Here is a 20,682-nt window from a genome sequence, read left to right as displayed (position 1 = left end):
TTAAAATTTACAGGATACTGCGAGGCCTAGATAGAGTGTGTTATGGGCCAGGTTTTAGAGAATCCCAAAGTGTATCATGGAGTTCACCTGACCCACAACTTTTAATAGATTGTGGCATGAGGATCACACGGCTTACTCTACAGGTATGGTATAGCAGAAAATGGACCAGTCGTTTTAAAACAAAACAATGTTTATTCTATAAACTCAAGTTAACCTTTTTAAAACAAACAGTGAATATCTTAGCAACCAGTAAATCAAATACACCCCCCAAAGAATACAACACTTAAGTAATCTGTATGCCGTCCTTTTAACATCCAAAAGGCTCAACAAACCTTCAAACAGGAGCACATTAGGGTTTGCATTCAAGACTGAAAACATTTATACTTCTTCTGAATTCACCAAATGGTTAAGAGATAGTCTTTCATGGCAGCGATCAACAGCAGTGCAGCTCACAGACACATCCAAGCTTTCTCAAACTGAAACTAAAAAGCAGAAGTGGAGCTCAGCTCCACACACACTCTGACATCCCTCCAGTAACATGAGCAGCTCCATTTCTTAAAGGTACATTTCTTAAACACTCATTTCTTAAAGGGTACTCTCACATGACAAGTGGACGTAGAGATGATGTTTCCACTTGCAGGAAAAACTAAAAGCAGAGGACACAATCTCAGACTAAAGGGACGATCCTTTAAAACAGATGAGGGGGAATTTCTTCAGCTAGAGTGTGGTGAATCTGTGGACCACTTTGCCGCAGAAGGCTGTGGAGGCCAAATCACTGAGTGTCTTTAAGACCGAGATAGATAGGTTCTTGATCAATAAGGGGATCAGGAATTATGGGGAGATGGCAGGAGAATGGGCAGGAGAAAAATATCAGCCATGATTGAATGGCGGAGCAGACTTTATGGGTCGAGTGGCCTAATTCTGCTCCTATGTCTTCTGGTCTTCTGGTCGTTGGCAAACAGGATTAAGGAAAATCCTATGGTGTTTTATCCATATGTAAAGAGCAAGAGGGTAGCCAGAGAAAGGAATATTGGAATCCATTAAAGTATATTGGAGGGAATTTATGCATGGAACAGAGGAAATAGGCGAGATACTAAATGAATACTTTGCCTCAGTATTCACCAAAGAGAAGGACTTGGTGGATGAGGAGTATAGGATAGAGTGTGTAGATATTCTGAGTCATGTTGATATTAATAAAGAGGACATCTTCAAAAGCATTAAAGTAGATACGTCCCCAGGCCCTGATGGGATTTGCCCCAGAATATTGAGGGAGGCAAGGGAGGCTGGGGCTTGACAGTAATCTTTGTATCCTCATTGCCTACAGGTGAAGTTCCAGAGAACTGGAGAGCAGTCAATGTTGTTCCATTGTTTAAGAAGGGCAGCAGAGATAATCCAGGAAATTATAGGCCGGTGAGCCTTACGTTAGTGGTCGGGAAATTATTGGAAACGATTGTTCGAGACAGGATTTTCTCACCTTTGGAAACAAATGGACTTATTAGTGATGGACAGCATGGTTTTGTGAAGGGAGGTCGTGCCTCACTCATTTGATCGAGTTTTTTGAGGAAGTGACAAAGATGACAGATGAGGGAAAGGAAGTAGATGTTGTATACATGGACTTCAGTAGAGCCTTTGACAGGGTACTTCATGCTAGACTGGTACAAAAGGTGAAGTCACATGGGATCAAGGGAGAGTTGGCAAGTTGGATACAGAACTGGCTTTAGCACAGAAGACAGGGTAGCAGTAGAAGGTTGCTTTTCTGAAGGCTGTGACTAGTGGCGTTCCACAGGGATCAGTTCTGGGACATTTGTTGTTCGTAGTGTATATAAATGATTTGGAAGAAAATGTAGCTGGTCTGATTAAGTTCGCAGGTGATACAAGAATTGGTGGAGTTGGGGATGGTGAAGGGGATTGTCATAGGATACAGCAAGATATAAACTTTTGGCGTCTTGGGCGGAGATGGAGTTTAATACGGACAAGTGTGAGGTAATGCACTTTGGAAGGTCCAATGCATGTAGGAATTACACAGTAAATGGTAGAAATCTTGCGAGTATTGACAGGCAGAGAGATCTGGGAATGCATGATCACTGAAAGTGGCAACATGTGTGGATCAGATGATCAAGAAGGCAAACGGCATGCTGGCCTTCATCGGTTGGGGCATTGAATATAAAAGTTTGCAAGTCATGTTGTAGCTGTACAGGACCTTAGGCCTCATTTGGAATATTGTGTACAATTCTGATCGCCATACTACCACAAGGATGGAGATGCTTTGAAGGAGGTACAGAAGTGGTTTAGTCTGATGTTGCCTTGCATGGAGGGCATTAGCTATGAGGAGAGGTTAGATAAACTCTGTCTGTTCTCACTGGAACGACGGAGGTTGAGAGGCGACCTGATAGAGGTCTACAAGATTATGAGTGGCATGAACAGAGTGGATAATCGGATGCTCTTTCCTGGGCTAGGAGAGTCAAGTACTAGGGACAAAGGTTTAATGTGTGAGGCAAGTCTTTTTACACAGAGGATGGTAAATATATGGAACGCGCTGCCCGGGGAGGTGGTGGGAGCAGGTACGATGGCGGAATTTAAGGGGCATCTAGACAAATATATGAATAGGGTGGGAATAGAAGGATATGGACTCGGTAAGTGCATACGGTTTTAGTTTAGTCAGGTACCATGATCGGCGCAAGCTTGGTGGGCCAAAGGGACTGTTCCTATGCTGTATTGTTCTTTGTTCACTCAAGGACAAAGGTGGGAAGTTATGCATGGAGTCAGAGGAAGTGAGGGAGATCCTGAATGAGCACTTTGCATTGGTATTCACCAAGGAGAGAGACATGACAGATGTTGAGGTTAGGGATGGGTGTGTGAATACCCGAGGACATGTCAGCATAGTAAAAGAGAAAATGTTGGATATCTTAAAATGCATTAAGGTTGACAAGGCCCCTGGGCCGGATGGGATATCCCCTGTTACTGTGAGAGGCAAGAAAGGAAATAGCTGGTCCTCAACAGATATCTTTGCATCATTTTTGCCCACAGGCGAGGTTCCGGAGGACTGGAGAATATTGTCCCTTTGTTCAAGAAGGGAAGCAGGGATAATCAAGGTAACTATAGGCTGGTGAGCCTAACATCAGTGGTGGGGAAGCTATTGGAGAAGATACTGAGGGACAGGATTTCTTCACATTTCGAAGCAAATACACTTGTTGGTGGGTGTGCCCAGAACCAGGGGTCACAGTCTGAGGATTCAGGGTAAACCATTTCGAACAGAGATGAGGAAACATTTCTTCACCCGAAGAGTGGTGAACCTGTGGAATTCATTACCACAGGAAGTAGTAAACATTGAATATATTCAAGAGGCGGCTGGATATAGCACTTGGGGCGAATATGATCAAAGGTTATGGGGAGAAAGCAGGATTAGGTATTGAGTTGGATGATTCTTTGAAGAGGTAACCAGTACAGTCGACAAGGAGGAGCCAGTCGATGTGGTATATTTGGACTTTCAGAAGGCATTTAGCAAAGCCCCGCATAAGAGATTATTGTGCAAAATTAAATGGCATGGGATTGGGAGAAATGGATTGAGGTGGATAGAAAACTGGTTGGCAGAGAGGAAACAAAGATCCTACAGCAAGATCTGGACAGGTTGGGCGAGTGGGCAAACCAATGGCAGATGCAGTATAATTTGGATAAGTGTGAGGTTATTCATTTTGGAGCAAAAACAGGAAGGCAGATTACTACCTGAATGGTTGTAAATTGGGAGAGAGGAGTGTGCAGCGGGACCTGGGTGTCCTTGTGCATCATTCGCTGAAAGTAAGCATGCAGGTGGTAAAGAAGGCTAATGATATGTTGGCCTTTATTGCAAGAGGTTTCGAGTATAGAAGCGGGGATGTATTGCTGCAATTGTACAGTGCCTTGGTGAGGCCACACTTGGAGTATTGGGTGCAGTTTTGGCCTCCTTCTCTGAGGAAGTATTGTGTCGATGGAGTGCAGCAAAGGTTTATCAGACTGATTCCAGGGACGGCATGACTATCATATGAGGAGAGATTGACTAGGTTGGGATTGTTCTTGCTGGAGTTCAGAAGAATGAGGGGGATCTCATAGAAACTTATAAAATTCTAACAGGACTAGACAGTGATGCAGGGAAGATGTGACCAATGATAGGTGTGTTCAGAACCAGGGGTCACAGCCGAAGGATTCAGGGTGAACCATTTCGGACAGAGATGAGGAGACATTTCTTCACCCAAAGAGTGGTGAGCCTGTGGAATTCATTACCACAGGAAGTAGGTGATGCTGAAACTTTGAATATATTCAAGAGGCGGCTGGAGATAGCACTTGGGGAGAATGGGATCAAAGGCTATGGGGAGAAAGCAGGATTAGGCTATTGAGTTGGATGATCAGCCATGATCGTGATGAATGGCAGAGCAGGCTCGAAGGGCCAATAGGCCTCCTCCTGCTCCTATCTTCTATGTATCTATGTATTAGCCATGATAGTGATAATTGGCAGAGCAGGTTCGAAGGGCCAAAAGTCCTCCTCCTGCTCCTACCTTCTGTGTATCTATGTATCTAGTGATAGGCTACGTGGTTTTGTGCGGGGAAGGTCATGTCTTACCAACTTGATAAGAGTTTTTTGAGGAGGTGCCAAAATTCATTGATGAGGGAAAGGCTGCGAATGTCATCTACATGGATATTTGTAAGGCGATTGACAAAGTCCCTCATAGCAGACTGCTACAAAATGTAAAGTAGCATGGGATTCGAGGTGTGCTAGCTCGATGGATAAAGAACTGGCTTTGCAACAGGAGACAGAGAGTAACAGTGGAAGGGAGTTTTTCAGAATGGAAATCTGTAACTAGTGGGACCACAGGGATCAGTGCTGGGACCACTGTTGTGTTTAATATATATAAATGATCTGGAGAAAAATGTTGATGATCTGATTAGCAAGTTTGCAGATGACACTAAGATAGGTGCAGTTGCAGATAGTGAAGGGGACTGGCAGAGAATACAGCAGAATATAGATAGACTGGAGAGTTGGGCAGAGAAATGGTGGATGAAGTTCAATTCAGAAAAATGCGACGAGATGCATTTTGGAAGATCAAATTCTGGTGTGAATTATACAGTAAATGGCAGAACCCTTAGAAACATTGACATACAGGGATCTGGGCATTCAGTTCCATGAAAGTGGCAATGCTTGCCTTCATCGACAGGCGCATTGAGTACAAGAGTTGGCAGATCATTTCACAGTTTTATAAAACTTTAGTTAGGCCACATTTGGAATATTACGTGCAGTTCTGGTCGCCACACTACCAGAAAGTGGAGATAGAACATAGAACATAGAACAATACAGCGCAGTACAGGCCCTTCGGCCCACGATGTTGCACCGAAACAAAAGCCATCTAACCTACACTATACCATTATCATCCATATGTTTATCCAATAAACTTTTAAATGCCCTCAATGTTGGCGAGTTCACTACTGTAGCAGGTAGGGCATTCCACGGCCTCACTACTCTTTGCGTAAAGAACCTACCCCTGACCTCTGTCCTATATCTATTACCCCTCAGTTTATGGCTATGTCCCCTCGTGCTAGCCATTTCCATCCGCGGGAGAAGGCTCTCACTGTCCACCCTATCTAACCCTCTGATCATTTTGTATGCCTCTATTAAGTCTCCTCTTAACCTTCTTCTCTCGAACGAAAACAACCTCAAGTCCATCAGCCTTTCCTCATAAGATTTTCCCTCCATACCAGGCAACATCCTGGTAAATCTCCTCTGCACCCGTTCCAAAGCCTCCACGTCCTTCCTATAATGCGGTGACCAGAACTGTACGCAATACTCCAAATGCGGCCGTACCAGAGTTCTGTACAGCTGCAACATGACCTCCTGACTCCGGAACTCAATCCCTCTACCAATAAAGGCCAACACTCCATCGGCCTTCTTCACCACCCTATCAACCTGGGTGGCAACTTTCAGGGATCTATGTACATGGACACCTAGATCCCTCTGCTCATCCACACTTTCAAGAACTTTTCCATTAGCCAAATATTCCACATTCCTGTTTTTCCTTCCAAAGTGAATCACCTCACACTTCTCTACATTAAACTCCATTTGCCACCTCTCAGCCCAGCACTGCAGCTTATCTATATCCCTCTGTAATCTGCTACTTCCTTCCACACTATCGACAACACCACCGACTTTAGTATCGTCTGCAAATTTACTCACCCACCCTTCTGCGCCTTCCTCTAGGTCATTGATAAAAATGACAAACAGCAACGGCCCCAGAACAGATCCTTGTGGTACTCCACTTGTGACAGAACTCCATTCTGAACATTTCCCATCAACCACCACCCTCTGTCTTCTTTCAGCTAGCCAATTTCTGATCCACATCTCTAAATCACCCTCAATCCCCAGCCTCCGTATTTTCTGCAATAGCCTACCGTGGGGAACCTTATCAAACGCTTTGCTGAAATCCATATACACCACATCAACTGCTCTACCCTCGTCTACCTGTTCAGTCACCTTCTCAAAGAACTCGATAAGGTTTGTGAGGCATGACCTACCCTTCACAAAGCCATGCTGACTATCCCTGATCATATTATTCCTATCTAGATGATTATAAATCTTGTCTCTTATAATCCCCTCCAAGACTTTACCCACTACAGACGTGAGGCTCACCGGTCTATAGTTGCCGGGGTTGTCTCTGCTCCCCTTTTTGAACAAAGGGACCACATTTGCTATCCTCCAGTCCTCTGGCACTATTCCTGTATCCAATGATGACATAAAAATCAAAGCCAATGGTCCAGCAATCTCTTCCCTGGCCTCCCAGAGAATCCTAGATAAATCCCATCAGGTCCCGGGGACTTATCTATTTTCAGCCTGTCCAGAATTGCCAACACCTCTTCCCTATTTACCTCAATGCCATCTAATCTATTTACCTGGAGCTCAGCATTCTCCTCCACAACATTATCTTTTTCCTGTGTGAATACTGACGAAAAATATTCATTTAGTATCTCGCCTATCTCTTCAGACTCTCCACACAACTTCCCATCCCTGTCCTTGACTGGTCCTACTCTGTCCCTAGTCATTCGCTTATTCCTGACATACCTATAGAAAGCTTTTGGGTTTTCCTTGATCCTTCCTGCCAAATACTTCTCATGTCCCCTCCTTGCTTGTCTTAGCTCTCTCTTTAGATCCTTCCTCGCTACCTTGTAACTATCCATCGCCCCAACTGAAACTTCACACCTCATCTTCACATAGGCCTCCTTCTTCCTCTTAACAAGAGATTCCACTTCTTTGGTAAACCACGGTTCCCTCGCTTGGCACCTTCCTCCCTGCCTGACCGGTACATACTTATCAAGAACACGCAGTAGCTGATCCTTGAACAAGCTCCACTTATCCAGTGTGTCCAAAACTTGCAGCCTACTTCTCCACCTTATCCCCCCCAAGTCACGTCCAATGGCATCATAATTTCCCTTCCCCCAGCTATAACTCTTGCCCTGCGGTGTATACTTATCCCTTTCCATCCTTAACGTAAACGTCACCGAATTGTGGTCACTGTCCCCAAAGTGCTCACCTACCTCCAAATCCAACACCTGGCCTGGTTCATTACCCAAAACCAAATCCAATGTGGCCTCGCCTCTTGTTGGCCTGTCAACAAACTGTGTCAGGAAACCCTCCTGCACACACTGTACAAAAAACGACCCATCTAATGTACTCGAACTATATCTTTTCCAGTCAATATTTGGAAAGTTAAAGTCTCCCATAATAACTACCCTATTACTTTCGCTCTTATCCAGGATCATCCTCGCCATCCTTTCCTCTACATCCCTAGAACTATTTGGAGGCCTATAGAAAACTCCCAACAGGGTGACCTCTCCTTTCCTGTTTCTAACCTCAGCCCATACTACCTCGGAAGATGAGACCCCATCTAGCATTCTCTCCGCCACCGTAATACTGCTCTTGACTAGCAGCGCCACACCTCCCCCTCTTTTGCCTCCTTCTCTGAGCTTACTAAAACACCTAAACCCCGGAACCTGCAACATCCATTCCTGTCCCTGCTCTATCCATGTCTCCGAAATGGCCACAACATCGAAGTCCCAGGTACCAACCCATGCTGCCAGTTCCCCTACCTTATTTCGTATACTCCTGGCATTGAATTAGACACACTTCAAACCACCTACCTGAACACTGGCCCCCTCCTGCGACGTCAAATCTGAGCTCCTGACCTCAATACTCTCATTCTCCCTTACCCTAAAACTACAATCCAGGTTCCCATGCCCCTGCTGCATTACTTTAAACCCCCCCAAAGAGCACTAACAAATCTTCCCCCCAGGATATTTGTGCCCGGCAGGTTCAGATGTAGACCATCCTGTCTGTAGAGGTCCCACCTTCCCCAGAAAGAGCCCCAGTTATCCAGAAATCTGAATCCCTCCCGCCTGCACCATCCCTGTAGCCACGTGGTTAATTGCTCTCTCTCCCTATTCCTCATCTCACTATCACGTGGCACGGGCAACAACCCAGAGATAACAACTCTGTTTGTTCTAGTTCTGAGCTTCCATCCTAGCTCCCTGAAAGCCTGCCTGACATCCTTATCCCCTTTCCTACCTATGTCGTTAGTGCCAATGTGGACCACGACTTGGGGCTGCTCCCCCTCCCCCTTAAGGACCCGGAAAACACGATCCGAGACATCACGTACCCTTGCACCTGGGAGGCATCATACCAAACGTGAGTCTCTCACGCTCCCACAAAATCTCCTATCTGTGCCCCTGACTATAGAGTCCCCAATTACTAATGCTCTGCTCCTCTCCCCCTTCCCTTCTGAGCAACAGGGGCAGACTCTGTGCCAGAGGCCCGTACCCCATGGCTTACCCCTGGTAAGTCGTCCCCCCCACAAGTATCCAAAGCGGTATACTTGTTTCTCAGGGGAACGACCGCAGGGGATCCCTGCACTGACTGTTTTTTCCCCGTCCCTCTTACAGTTACCCATCTATCTCCAATCTTTGGTGTAACTAATTCCCTGAAGCTGCTATCTATGACCCCCTCTGCCTCCCGAATGATCCGAAGTTCTTCCAACTCCAGCTCCAGTTCCCTAACTCGGTCTTGGAGGAGCTGGAGATGGCAGCACTTCCTGCAGGTAAAATCAGCAGGGACACTAACCCTCACCTCAAACATCCTGCAGGAGGAACATTGCACTCCCTTCCCTGCCATTCCTCTAACTTTCTACCAAGATCTGGCTAACAACTAAATTAAATTTTTTTATATATTAAAAAAAAAAAAATTATTAATAACAATAATAAAATATGGTACTTACCTCACACCAAAGGGTTTTATTATTAGGTTAGAGGAGGAGGGCGGGTGGGAGACACTACACGTGTAGTGTCTCGGGTTTCCTCTCCACCAGAATTTATTGGTGAGGGTCTTCCCAGAAGTCCGCGGGTCGACTTCCTGTTCCCACCTTAAACACTAGAATTTAAAAAAAATTTAAAGGAGAAACTTACCTCCCAGAAATCACTTCCGCACTGCCCCCGCTGAAATGGACTAGCCTACTCCGCTCCTGCTGAAATCGACTTGGCCTGCAAGGTAAGTAAATTGTTAATCTGTACTCACCTCACCACAGACAGCGACCTTTTAAATGGTCCCCTCTGCCTCGCAGCCCCCGCGCTTTTTCAAAATTCCCGCGCTGATTCTAAGGTCCCAGCTCTCACTCCCGAACTCAACAGCTGACCTGCAAGGTAAGCAAGTTAATCTGTACTCACCTCACCACAGACAGCGACCTTTTAAATGGTCCCTTCTGCCTCGCAGCCCCCATCGCTTTTTCAAAATTCCCGCGCTGATTCTAAGGTCCCAGCTCTCACTCCCGAACTCAACAGCTGACCTGCAAGGTAAGCAAGTTAATCTGTACTCACCTCCCCACAGACAGCGACCTTTTAAATGGTCCCCTCTGCCTCGCAGCCCCCGCGCTTTTTCAAAATTCCCGCGCTCATTCTAAGGTCCCAGCTCTCACTCCCGAACTCAACAGCTGACCTGCAAGGTAAGCAAGTTAAGCTGTACTCACCTCCCCACAGACAGCGACCTTTTAAATGGTCCCCTCTGCCTCGCAGCCCCCGCGCTTTTTCAAAATTCCCGCGCTGATTCTAAGGTCCCAGCTCTCACTCCCGAACTCAACAGCTGACCTGCAAGGTAAGCAAGTTAATCTGTACTCCCCTCACCACAGACAGCGACCTTTTAAATGGTCCCCTCTGCCTCGCAGCCCCCGCGCTTTTTCAAAATTCCCGCGCTGATTCTAAGGTCCCAGCTCTCACTCCCGAACTCAACAGCTGACCTGCAAGGTAAGCACGTTAATCTGTACTCACCTCACCACAGACAGCGACCTTTTAAATGGTCCCCTCTGCCTCGCAGCCCCCGCGCTTTTTCAAAATTCCCGCGCTGATTCTAAGGTCCCAGCTCTCACTCCCGAACTCGACAGCTGACCTGCAAGGTAAGCAAGTTAATCTGTCAATGTAAAGGAGGTTTACCAGGATGTTGCCTGGTCTGGAGGGTGTCAGCTATGAGGAGAGGTTGAATAAACTTGGATTGTTTTCGTTGGAAAGATGGAGGCTGATGGGAGACCTGACTGAGGTCCATAAAATTACGAGAGGTATATACAGGGTGAATAGTCCCAAAAATCTTTTCCAGGGTTGAAGACTCGATTACAAGGGGGCACAGGTTCAAGATAAGAGGGGGAAAGTTTAGGGGCGATGTGCTCAGAAAGTTTTTCATGCAGAGAGTGGTGGATGCGTGGAACGCATTGCCGGTGGAGGCAGGCACGATAGCAATGTTTAAGATATATCTTGAGAGACACGTGAATGGGCGGGGAATGGAGGGATACAGATTGTTTGGGTACTGCGTAGTAGGTCTAAACAAGGAATCTGGATCAGCGCAGGCTTCATGGGCCGAAGGGCCTGTTCATGTGCTGTAATGTTCTTTGGTAAAGGCAACCAGCGAGATTCTCCATTCATGAGACTACGTGTTGACGCTGGGACAGGATTAGTGGAGTTCTCGGACAGCAAAACTGGAACGGCAACTGAACCAATTCAATGACCATTAAGGTACTAGCACCAGCGCCACATGGAATACAAGCAATTCCAATTGGAAACGGTGCCGGGTTCGCCGGGTTTGGGATTGACACTCATGAGGCTGACAAGCTGCAGCTGCATATGCACACTTCACACCCCACACACACCATCCCAGTCAACAAGATGGCAGGAAGACATGTGGCACCAAGATTTACTGACGCGGAACTGGAGATGCTACTAGACTCCATGTAGGAGGTGCGGATGACTCTGTAACCCGGGGTGGGAAGGAGGCTGCCAGCCACCGCCGTTTGCTGTAAAAAAAACTTACAACTTCCTCAGGGATGCCGGCGTGAGTAGGTACTAACCCCCGCCCCACACACCTGCAACCGTACCCTTCCCCACCTGGATGGCAGCCGAACCCCCACCTTGCACCACATGACGGCACCCAAACTGCAGCCCAGACCACTGGAACCACCAGCTACCCACGTCTGGGCTGCGTACGTCAGACTGTCTAATTGTGTGTTTTCTGTGTCTCCGCCAACACCCCCCCCCCCCCCCCCCCCCAAGAGAAGGCCGCCCATACCTGCCGAGAGAGGGAGAAGACTGGAGGAGGACCGCAGTACCTGCGGCCTCTCACCACAGCAGAACAGAGGGCACTGGACATCGTCTGAGGGCCCGTGGAAAGGGCAGTCACCGTGGCTGAGGTCAGCATCGGGCGAGAAAGTGAGACCCTGTTGAGTTATGGTTCCCAATGGGACATGTGTCTCCCCCTTTCACACAACCTCCTGATCTTCCTCTTGTTTGTCACTGGAGGGGTTCTTCGGCTACCCACAGTACAGTCGAGGTGACTGAGTTGACTTCTCCCAGAATCCTCTTCTGTCGCTGTTATTGGACGATGATCTTCCTCCTGTTTGTCACTGGAGGGGTTCTTCGGCTTCCCACTGTACAGTCGAGGTGACTGAAGGAATCTGACTAAAAAAGCTCAGCTTTAAAGTCATTTTAAAATGGATTCCATCATGACACTGCAAAACTGTACAAATTTAAAATCAGTTTACAAAGCACATAGCTTGCAGAAATCAGGTACAGCATTTGAAACAATTTACAAACGAGCTAAAAGCGAAATGTGACATTTCTACTGAGGGCCAAATTGACATTGAGCTTTCCATTGTCCAAAAGAAGGAATTGTAGGATTCAGCACATTCCAGTCTAATGATAACATTCCAAACACACACTAAAGAATTCTAAGATGCATCATGGCTGATAACTCAAAAGTAATGTTGCATATTGAAAACTGACAACCCAATCATCGAATCAAATGTATTGAAGACTCACCCAAACCAATCAGCATGTTACAGGGGTAGGAGTAGATTGACTTTGACTGATAACACATTCCTTAAAGGTAATAGCTTTAGGCTATCGTTTTCCATTCGGCCCTCCAAGCCCGCGCCAACCATGCTGCCCGTCTAAACTACAATCTTCTACACTTTCTGGGTCCGTATCCCTCTATTCCCATCCTATTCATGTATTTGTCCAGATGCCCCTTAAACGTCACTATTGTCCCTGCATCCACCACCTCCTCCGGCAGCAAGTTCCAGGCACCCACTACCATATCATCCTATACTGAAGGCCTAGCTATTTACTATCTTTATTTCATATTTTCCATTTCCACTTCTAACCTGCGCAGCTGTTTGCTTTGCGCAAAGAAACTGTTACTGCTATTGTATTTTGAATTCAAGTCGTTCTGTAAGTTACTAAGTATAATCATCTCAAGTAAAGCCTTCTGCATGGGCCTGTATTGAGAACATTTGATTTTGTAACAGAAAAAGAATACTCTTCTTTATAATCAATAGATAACAAAATTTCAGCTCTCACCCGAGAAGTGTAGTGCAAATTTCTGCCTACTTAAGTGTATAGGAGAATGCATTAACACAATCAATGACTAAACATAGACATAGAATTTACATTGCAGAAGGAGGCCATTCGGCCCATTGAGTCTGCACCGATCATTGTAAAGAACATCCCACACCTCCACCCTATCCCTGTAATCCCGTGTCTAACCACTCCACCTTTCTCCCTCCTGCCTCCCGAGTGTGTCATCCTTTTACTGACCATGATTATTATAGCAACAAGGTTTATCATCAGTAGGGTAAAACTAACCTGTCAGACGGTGATGTAAACTCCGCTCACATTCCCTCATCACTGTAAACGTGTGGCAGGAATGAGAGGTCTGAGTATTGATGCTGGGGGTGCGGAGGGGTGGGGGGGCAGTGACCCATGCCATTAGCAGCGCGTCTTTATTGAGTCTCAGTGTGGGAGGTGGGAGAGACAAAGCACTGCCATTCTCACACATCTCAGAGCATGGAGCTGTGAAACGACAGGGTGGTGAAATCTGCTGGAGAACTAAGCAATGTTTTTCATGCAAGAGTTATATTACAATGGTGACCTATGGGCACTAGTGCCTAGATTCACCCATGCCCACTAGGTTCCTACAGTTTCTTTCTCTTCCTCACTCCCATTATGTCTAGGTGTATCCCAAGCGTGGTGTGATTCACGTGGAAAAAAAGAGAGTTAAACAGGCTCAAAGTTCCGTGAGATTTCCCATCGCCGGCTTCGTTTGCACTGGTTTTCTCACTGGGACCAACACTTTGTAAAATGTTGGTAAATTTCGGCCCATAGAATCTAAAAGGGCCCAAAGGTGAGTAAGAATTGATTTTGATATGAAATAAGAGTTTTTATAAGGCAATGAAAGAAGGAGCCTGAAGTGGGTAGTTCAATAGGAAATATATACAGAATTGTACGCAAGTGTGGCAAAGATAAGGTAAGTTTACGTTTACTAATATAGGAGCTATAAAGTAAGGGCTGTTGCCATCAGAAAAAGGAAGATTAACTCTGAGGGTAGTTTGAGCAAAAAGTTTTTGGAACTGTTTTAAAGTACTGTTAACTGTGTGAAGCCTTGCATTTAAGTGTAATTTGTTTTTATTTTCCACTAAACATTTGCTTTAATATCATCAGACTTGGTCAGATAATTCATTTCCTAATCTCAGAAGACCTCAAAATATACAAATTGCAAAAATAATTTTTGCATCTGTTTCAAATTTCACTTTGGGATTTGGGCAGCTTGACATTTTCCATCAACCATGCCTTAACACATTTAAAAGGGAATTTGGTAACCACCTGGATAAGAAAGGATTTTGAAGCGAAAGGGTGTGAGAGTAGAAACTCTCACTAAGAGCTGGCATGAACTCGATTCGACCTGTCTTCTGATTGTATGTGTCTATGAATATATTGTGTACGTTGAATGTATTACTTCAAATTACAAATAGAAACTCTGATCCTGGATTGATCATAGATTAGGGCAATGGTTAGCACAGTTGCGAAAGGTTCCAGCTCCAAGGTCCCAGGTTCGATTTCCGGCTTGGGTCACTGCCTGCGCAGAGTTTGCAAATTCTCCCCATGTCTGTGTGGGTTTCCTCCGGGTGCTCCGGTTTCCTCCCACAGTCCAAAGATGTGCAGGTTAGGTGGATTGGCCATGCTAAATTGCCCTTAGTGTTCAAAAAGGTTAGGTGGGGTTACTTGGTTACGGGGATAGTGTGCTCTTTCCAACGGGCCGTGCAGACACGATGGGCTGAATGGCCTCCTTCTGCACTGTACATTCTAACGTTCTATGATTCTATGATAGAACATTTACACTACAAAAGGGTGTCATTTATTCCACCATGTCTATATCAGTTTATTAAATACCACTGATTGTCCAGGAAGAGAATACCTACTGTCCTGAAAGAGGAACTTTAAAGCAAACAAAATAAAACATTTGAAATAAATCATATGACAATTAGTATTAATCATGGTTAATGATTTCCCAAGCTTGCTTTTGAAATATTTATTTTAGGTCTTTTAACTATAACTTAGTATTGAAGTTATTGGAGGATGAATGTGGCATTCCAACTCGCACTAAATAGTCGCCACCTTCAAGATAAACTTTTTTAATGGATTGACAAGTAAACTGGATATAGAATTACACAAATATAATCTTAGGTAATTGAACTTTTGTTTTTAATTTTTTCAAACAATTACAGGGGTCCACGATATTGTACTAACCAAGGATTTCCCATAAGACAAGCTGGGATTGCACTGAAAGATTGGGAAGATCGTCAACTGAGACCGAAAACTAATGTTGGCCTATTTGCTAAGAGTATTTCAGTGCCAATCCATGCCAAGATAGATTGCACTCCAAGAGAGGTTGGTAGTATATTAGGTTTCAGCATTCAGCAATATCTAGAAGTTATTTTTATAAGCATCATCAAAAAAAAAGTTTCAGCTTGACTATTTCTGATATACATCTACCAATCCTCCCAGTTCAAAACTAGTCATATCACAAGGGTGATTGGCGACACAGCACAGGATCAAGCCCTTTGGCCCCCCAGGCCTGTACCGGTCATGATACTACCCTTGGACAAAACCTTCAGCACTTCCTGGTGCCGTATCACTCTGTACCCATTCTATCCATGTATTTATCAAGATGTCTTTTGAACGCCGTTAATGCATCTGCTTCCACAACCTCCCCTGTCAACGCGTTCCAGGCACTCACCACCCTCTGTATAAAAAACCTGCCTCGCATATCTCCTCTAAACTTTTCCCCACTGCCTTAAACCTATGTCCCCTGGTCACTGACTCCTCCACCCTGAGATACAGTGCCTGCCCATCCACTCTATCTATGCCTCTCATAATCTTAAAGATCGCCCCTCAACCTCCGTCGCTCTTAACAAATATTACAGATATTATTATTTCCACTGTGGAAGAAGGATGGAACCAGTCAATGGTGAAGATAAGATGATGTAAATACAAACTTCTCACTTTACCGTCTCCCTCCAATTTTCCCCACCATTTTGTCCTCTATTATTCAGATCATTGATGTTAGACGTTTTAGTTGCTGTGAATTGAAGAGTCTAAAGTTCTTGTTCCTTTTGACCAAACACCATTTATTTCACTTACACAACCTCTGCCAGAAACTCAAAAACACACACATGATGTCCCCCCCTTTTCTTTTGTTTTTGTTTAGAGAAAAAAAAACAGTCACAGAAACAAGCGCCCTTCATTAACAATATCCAAAAGTTTCTGTGAACTCGCCCCTCTTTTCGTAAAACAGTCTGACAGTTGATAGCTCCTGTCGACCCATTTAATTTTTGTTATTTCCCCTGTCAAACTTGCGATGTCTATCCGTAACCTCTTTGCATTGACAATTTTTGTAGAGTGCACATTTTACCACAGGGATTTATTGTCAATGTGACAGTCAATAGGTATATTACCCAAATCCCCTAATCACACAATTTCTGTCAATATCATACTTATATAAAAAGCCATATCCTCCGCCTCTACAAGGCTCAACGTCTCAGCAGCCAAAGTGCTTTTTACCACTCCTTATTTTCTTTGTTTCCCACACAAGTGGGCAACATTTACCATTGTTCCCCAAAAGGAAAATTATAAAACCTCCTGCGCTTGAAACCCCATCACATAAATTTGCGTAGGACGCATCACTATAAACTATGAGTTTCAAGTGCTTAAGGTCACCTAAAACCGGGAACTTCAAAACACACTCCTGCATTTTTAGTTTGGCCAATGCTTTATTTGCTCTTATTATGTCTTCCACTTTGGGATCATTCATTTTTGTACTCGACTCTAAGACATCAAAACTCACGTCCGGTCTAGTCTGTCTACCTAACCAGTTCAGTTGCCCTTCGTAGTTGCTCTTTTTCTATTTTTGAAACCATTGCGTCTTTTTCTGAAACTCGGCCATGACTAATTGCTATTGGGGTGATGCTTTCCAAATAAGATTGCTGACGTAAAGTTGCCCCTAATTTAGTCTGTCCAATTTCCAGTCCAATATATTTAAATGCACCTTTCCTCAAACCAGAGATTACAATAGCTTCAAAATCACTAGTCCCACCCCACAAAAAATCATTAACATGCATCATAAAAATGCCAGAAAGATTTCCTTTATAGTGCCAGAAAAACATTGCAGGATCTGCTCTCAACTGGCAACAGCCTAACTTTACCAAAACTGACCTTCCCGAAAAATACCAGACACTAGATGCATCATTTAATCCATATACACATTTGTTCAACTTCCAGAGTACCCCTTCTGTGTTAGCTGCTTCTTTAGGAGGACGGAGAAAAATGTCTCTCTGGAGCTGATGCCCCTGCAAAAAGGCAGCTTTTATATCTATAGATTTGCATTCCCATGCCTTTGTGGCTAATAGAGCCAAGAAGATCTTTAAAATAACCTTTCCTGCTGTAGGTGAATCTACCCTTAAATCCTGATCTTCTAAGTTTTCTTCAAATCCCCTTGCCACGAGCCTGGCCTTTGCCTTATAAGTTCCATCCGGAAGAACCTTTTCCGTGCAAATCCATCTGTGGGATAGCGCTCTTTGTCCCCTATCCGGTACTTCCGTGTATACCCCAAATTCACTCCAACTATGCAATTCTTGCTGTTTAGCTTCTTTAATAACTTTTTCATCTAATTTATTTGAAGCCACCAAAATCTCACGTGCATGTGGGCTTCTACTCCTATTAGTATTCGTAGTCTTACTCATGTTCCGAGATCTTGACGAAATACGTCCCCTCTCCCACCTGGTATCTCGTTCTGTACTGCTACTGTACATGTACTATCTGAACTGGCACTGCGTTTCTGTGCCCTCCATTTTTGAACTTCGTTTTCCCAATCCATTTTCTTGACTCCTTCTCCTGAATGCTGTACATTCAACCAATGTTTATACTTTCCAGTGGCCTTCCCTGCTCCACTAATAACAGTTGCATCCTTCCATTGACTAGACCCTTCAGGCAAGTATGTCACTTTTGTACCAACTTTTTGCAGTTGCCCTTTCAGAAAAATGGCCTGTTTTAATTCACCAGAAGTGTTGTGTTCCTCCACAGAAACCCTGTCTATATCAGTTAATTGGTCCTCATAGTTCTGTAACACATGCGTACCAGATGACTCTGGTTCCTCGTCATGTCTGTCTGCTCTGTCTAAATTTGAAAATTTGTAACCTGTACCCATTATCCTTGATGAATGGACCCGAACAGTTTGATTACCATGTTGCAAAATAATTGTTTTGCCATCTACGCCTATGATCTTCCCTGGGCCTTTCCATTCATTAGAATTGTCTCTCTTATAGTATACCATGCCTCCTTGCTGAAAAATGGCATCTGATGGCCGTATGTTATGTCTTAAAGCTCTGTGAATTCTTTCAGAGAATTCTGCTTCCAAAAAAGCTTTTCTACTGCTATGTAATGCATTTAAATGTTCAGCAAAACCAGAGCTAATTGTAGCCCCCTCCCAAGCTGGAGGCTGGTCATCCAAAATGGACGGAATTTTAGGATTTCTACCAAACACTAATTGATAAGGACTATAGCCCCCAACCATCTGCAATGAATTATTTGCATGTACTACCCATGCTAAAGCTGAATTTAGCCTGCAATTTGGTCGATCTGCCAAAATTTTCCGAAGCATGTCATCGATGACAGCATGATTTCTTTCACAGACACCATTACTAAATGGGCTTTCTGCAGCCGTATTCATAAATTTGATATTCATATTTTCACACATATCCCTAACCTCATCATTAGCAAATTCTCCCCCATTGTCCGTAAGGACTTTTGCCGGTGGACCCATTCCTGTCCCTATCCATTTTTCCACGATTTGATCCAGAATTACTCTTTTCTTTACTTCGTACAGTCGTTGATTGACTAAATCTGGCTGCTAAATCTACAAAATGCAAAATAAATATATTATTTGCTTCATCCCAGATCTTAAGGTCCATGGCCACAATGTTTTTAAAATCCCTGGCCAAAGGTAGGGTTACTATCGGTCGTGCTGGTGTCCTTCTGTACTTCCTACAAACTTCACAGTGGTCACTAACCTGTTCTATCAGTTTAGTATAGTTGTCATCCCTTACCCCTGCATCCTTTAATACATTTTTTAGCCTCCGAGGAGACAGATGTGCAAATTGCCTATGCAGTTTTAATACCACAAGCTTTTTATCAGCTAAAGTCCCATTTTCAACTGCCATTAACACATCCTTAACCACTCTACTTGAAAAATTATTTGTCAGTAATGGAATACAATAGTGTTCCGACTGTGTAAATTGTAAGTCCACCGTCTTTCCAAAAACTGTTGCCTTATCCTGTTCCATATCCAGTTTCATGTGTGCTTTCTTCATCGATGGTCTGCTCAAAAGCAAAGGTATCTCACTTGATACAACATCCGTGCTAATGAAATGATTCACTCCGGCAATATTGCAAGGGATCACCACTCTTTTCAGCGACTTCAGAATATTATCATCACCAAACCTGAAACTTGTGGAACTTTCAAATTCCTTAACCTTGTTACGATTTTCAGCATTGAAAGAGTCCAGGTAACATTTTAACCAGTCAATTCCACACACAGTAGATGTGCAGCCACTGTCCAATACAGCACAATTGAAGAATTCTGCAACCAACACCCTCATTACTGGCTAAAAACTGCTTGTCAATAGGACATGCCTTCTTTCTGGTCACTATCTTTTTCCTCTTCTGACTCTTCCATGTCATGTGTCGCTTCAAACACTCTTATCATAACGAGTTGGACAGTTGAAAGCATAATGGTATTGAGAGTCACATCGAAAACATCGATTTATCACTCCCCGTGCATTTCTGGGGTTCATCTTCCTATTGTAGGTTCTAACTGAGTTTCTGTCTTCATAATTTCCTTGTCTCGGTCTCCGTCTATAGTCTTGAGCCCTGTTCGTAGCCATACGATTTTGCCATCCTGTTACTAGTGTATCTTCCATATTCTGCCTTATTGCAGGCTGACCTATTTGGGTCATCAGAGCCATCGGAATCGAATGTTTCCCCAGAAACTTTTGTAAAGCTTTTGTCGTCTGTTCGAATAAGGTATCCTTATCAGTAAACTTAACTCCTGTCAAAACCAGGAGCCTATCCATGTTGCTCACTCTAGCACAGTCAAGTAACTTAAAGGCCAACACAGACTGTGGAAATTCCAGATTGTGTTTCCGCAGCCTTTTATATAGTCTGCCAAATTCTATTATATAGTCTTCCATGGAGATATCCTCCATTTTCCGGAACTTATCAAAATCCGACCATGCTTCATACGCACTTAACAAGTCATCTTTCTCATAAATCTTATCCATATAATGTAATAAAGTCTCCAGACCTCCTTCTGAGTCTAACTCTTCCAATTCCAGCTCAGAAAGCACTTTGTTTCGGATTTTACTGCCATATGGTAGAGAAAGGGCCAATGCCATACCTTGTTTTCTCTTTCCCAAAGCAGTTACTTTAGTCCACATAACTACTGCACTTCTCCATTGGTCGTACGATTCCCTTTCAGAAAATAAGGGAGGATAGTCATATCCAGCCATCTTTATCCTGGGTTCAGCCATGTATCTCTTTTTTTTTTCCTTCACACTCACTCCTTGGTTTGATCAGGAAAAGTTGTATCTTTCAAACCTTCACATTTGCACAACAACCATCCTCTGCTACCATTGTTAGACGTTTTAGTTGCTGTGAAATGAAGAGTCTAAAGTTCTTGTTCCTTTTCACCAAACACCATTTATTTCACTTACACAACCTCTGCACAAAACTCTTAACAACACACCA

At 44.2% G+C, this 20,682-nt stretch overlaps 1 protein-coding gene across 2 annotated transcripts in view; it reads left to right on the top strand.

The window, feature by feature from the left end:
- LOC140385316 (regulator of G-protein signaling 22-like) overlaps positions 1–20,682 on the top strand; it is a 689,200-nt gene that overhangs the window by 367,211 nt on the left and 301,307 nt on the right. For both annotated transcript variants that reach the window (XM_072467373.1, XM_072467374.1), the window contains exon 10: positions 15,108–15,270. In XM_072467373.1, coding sequence (XP_072323474.1) covers positions 15,108–15,270 — 163 coding nt within the window. The remainder of the gene's footprint in view (positions 1–15,107; positions 15,271–20,682) is intronic.

Source organism: Scyliorhinus torazame, chromosome 11 (assembly GCF_047496885.1).
Source record: "Scyliorhinus torazame isolate Kashiwa2021f chromosome 11, sScyTor2.1, whole genome shotgun sequence".
Taxonomy (NCBI): Eukaryota; Metazoa; Chordata; class Chondrichthyes; order Carcharhiniformes; family Scyliorhinidae; genus Scyliorhinus; species Scyliorhinus torazame.
The sequence above is the reverse complement of the archived record's forward strand: the minus strand, read 5'-3'. Positions and strand labels throughout refer to the sequence as shown.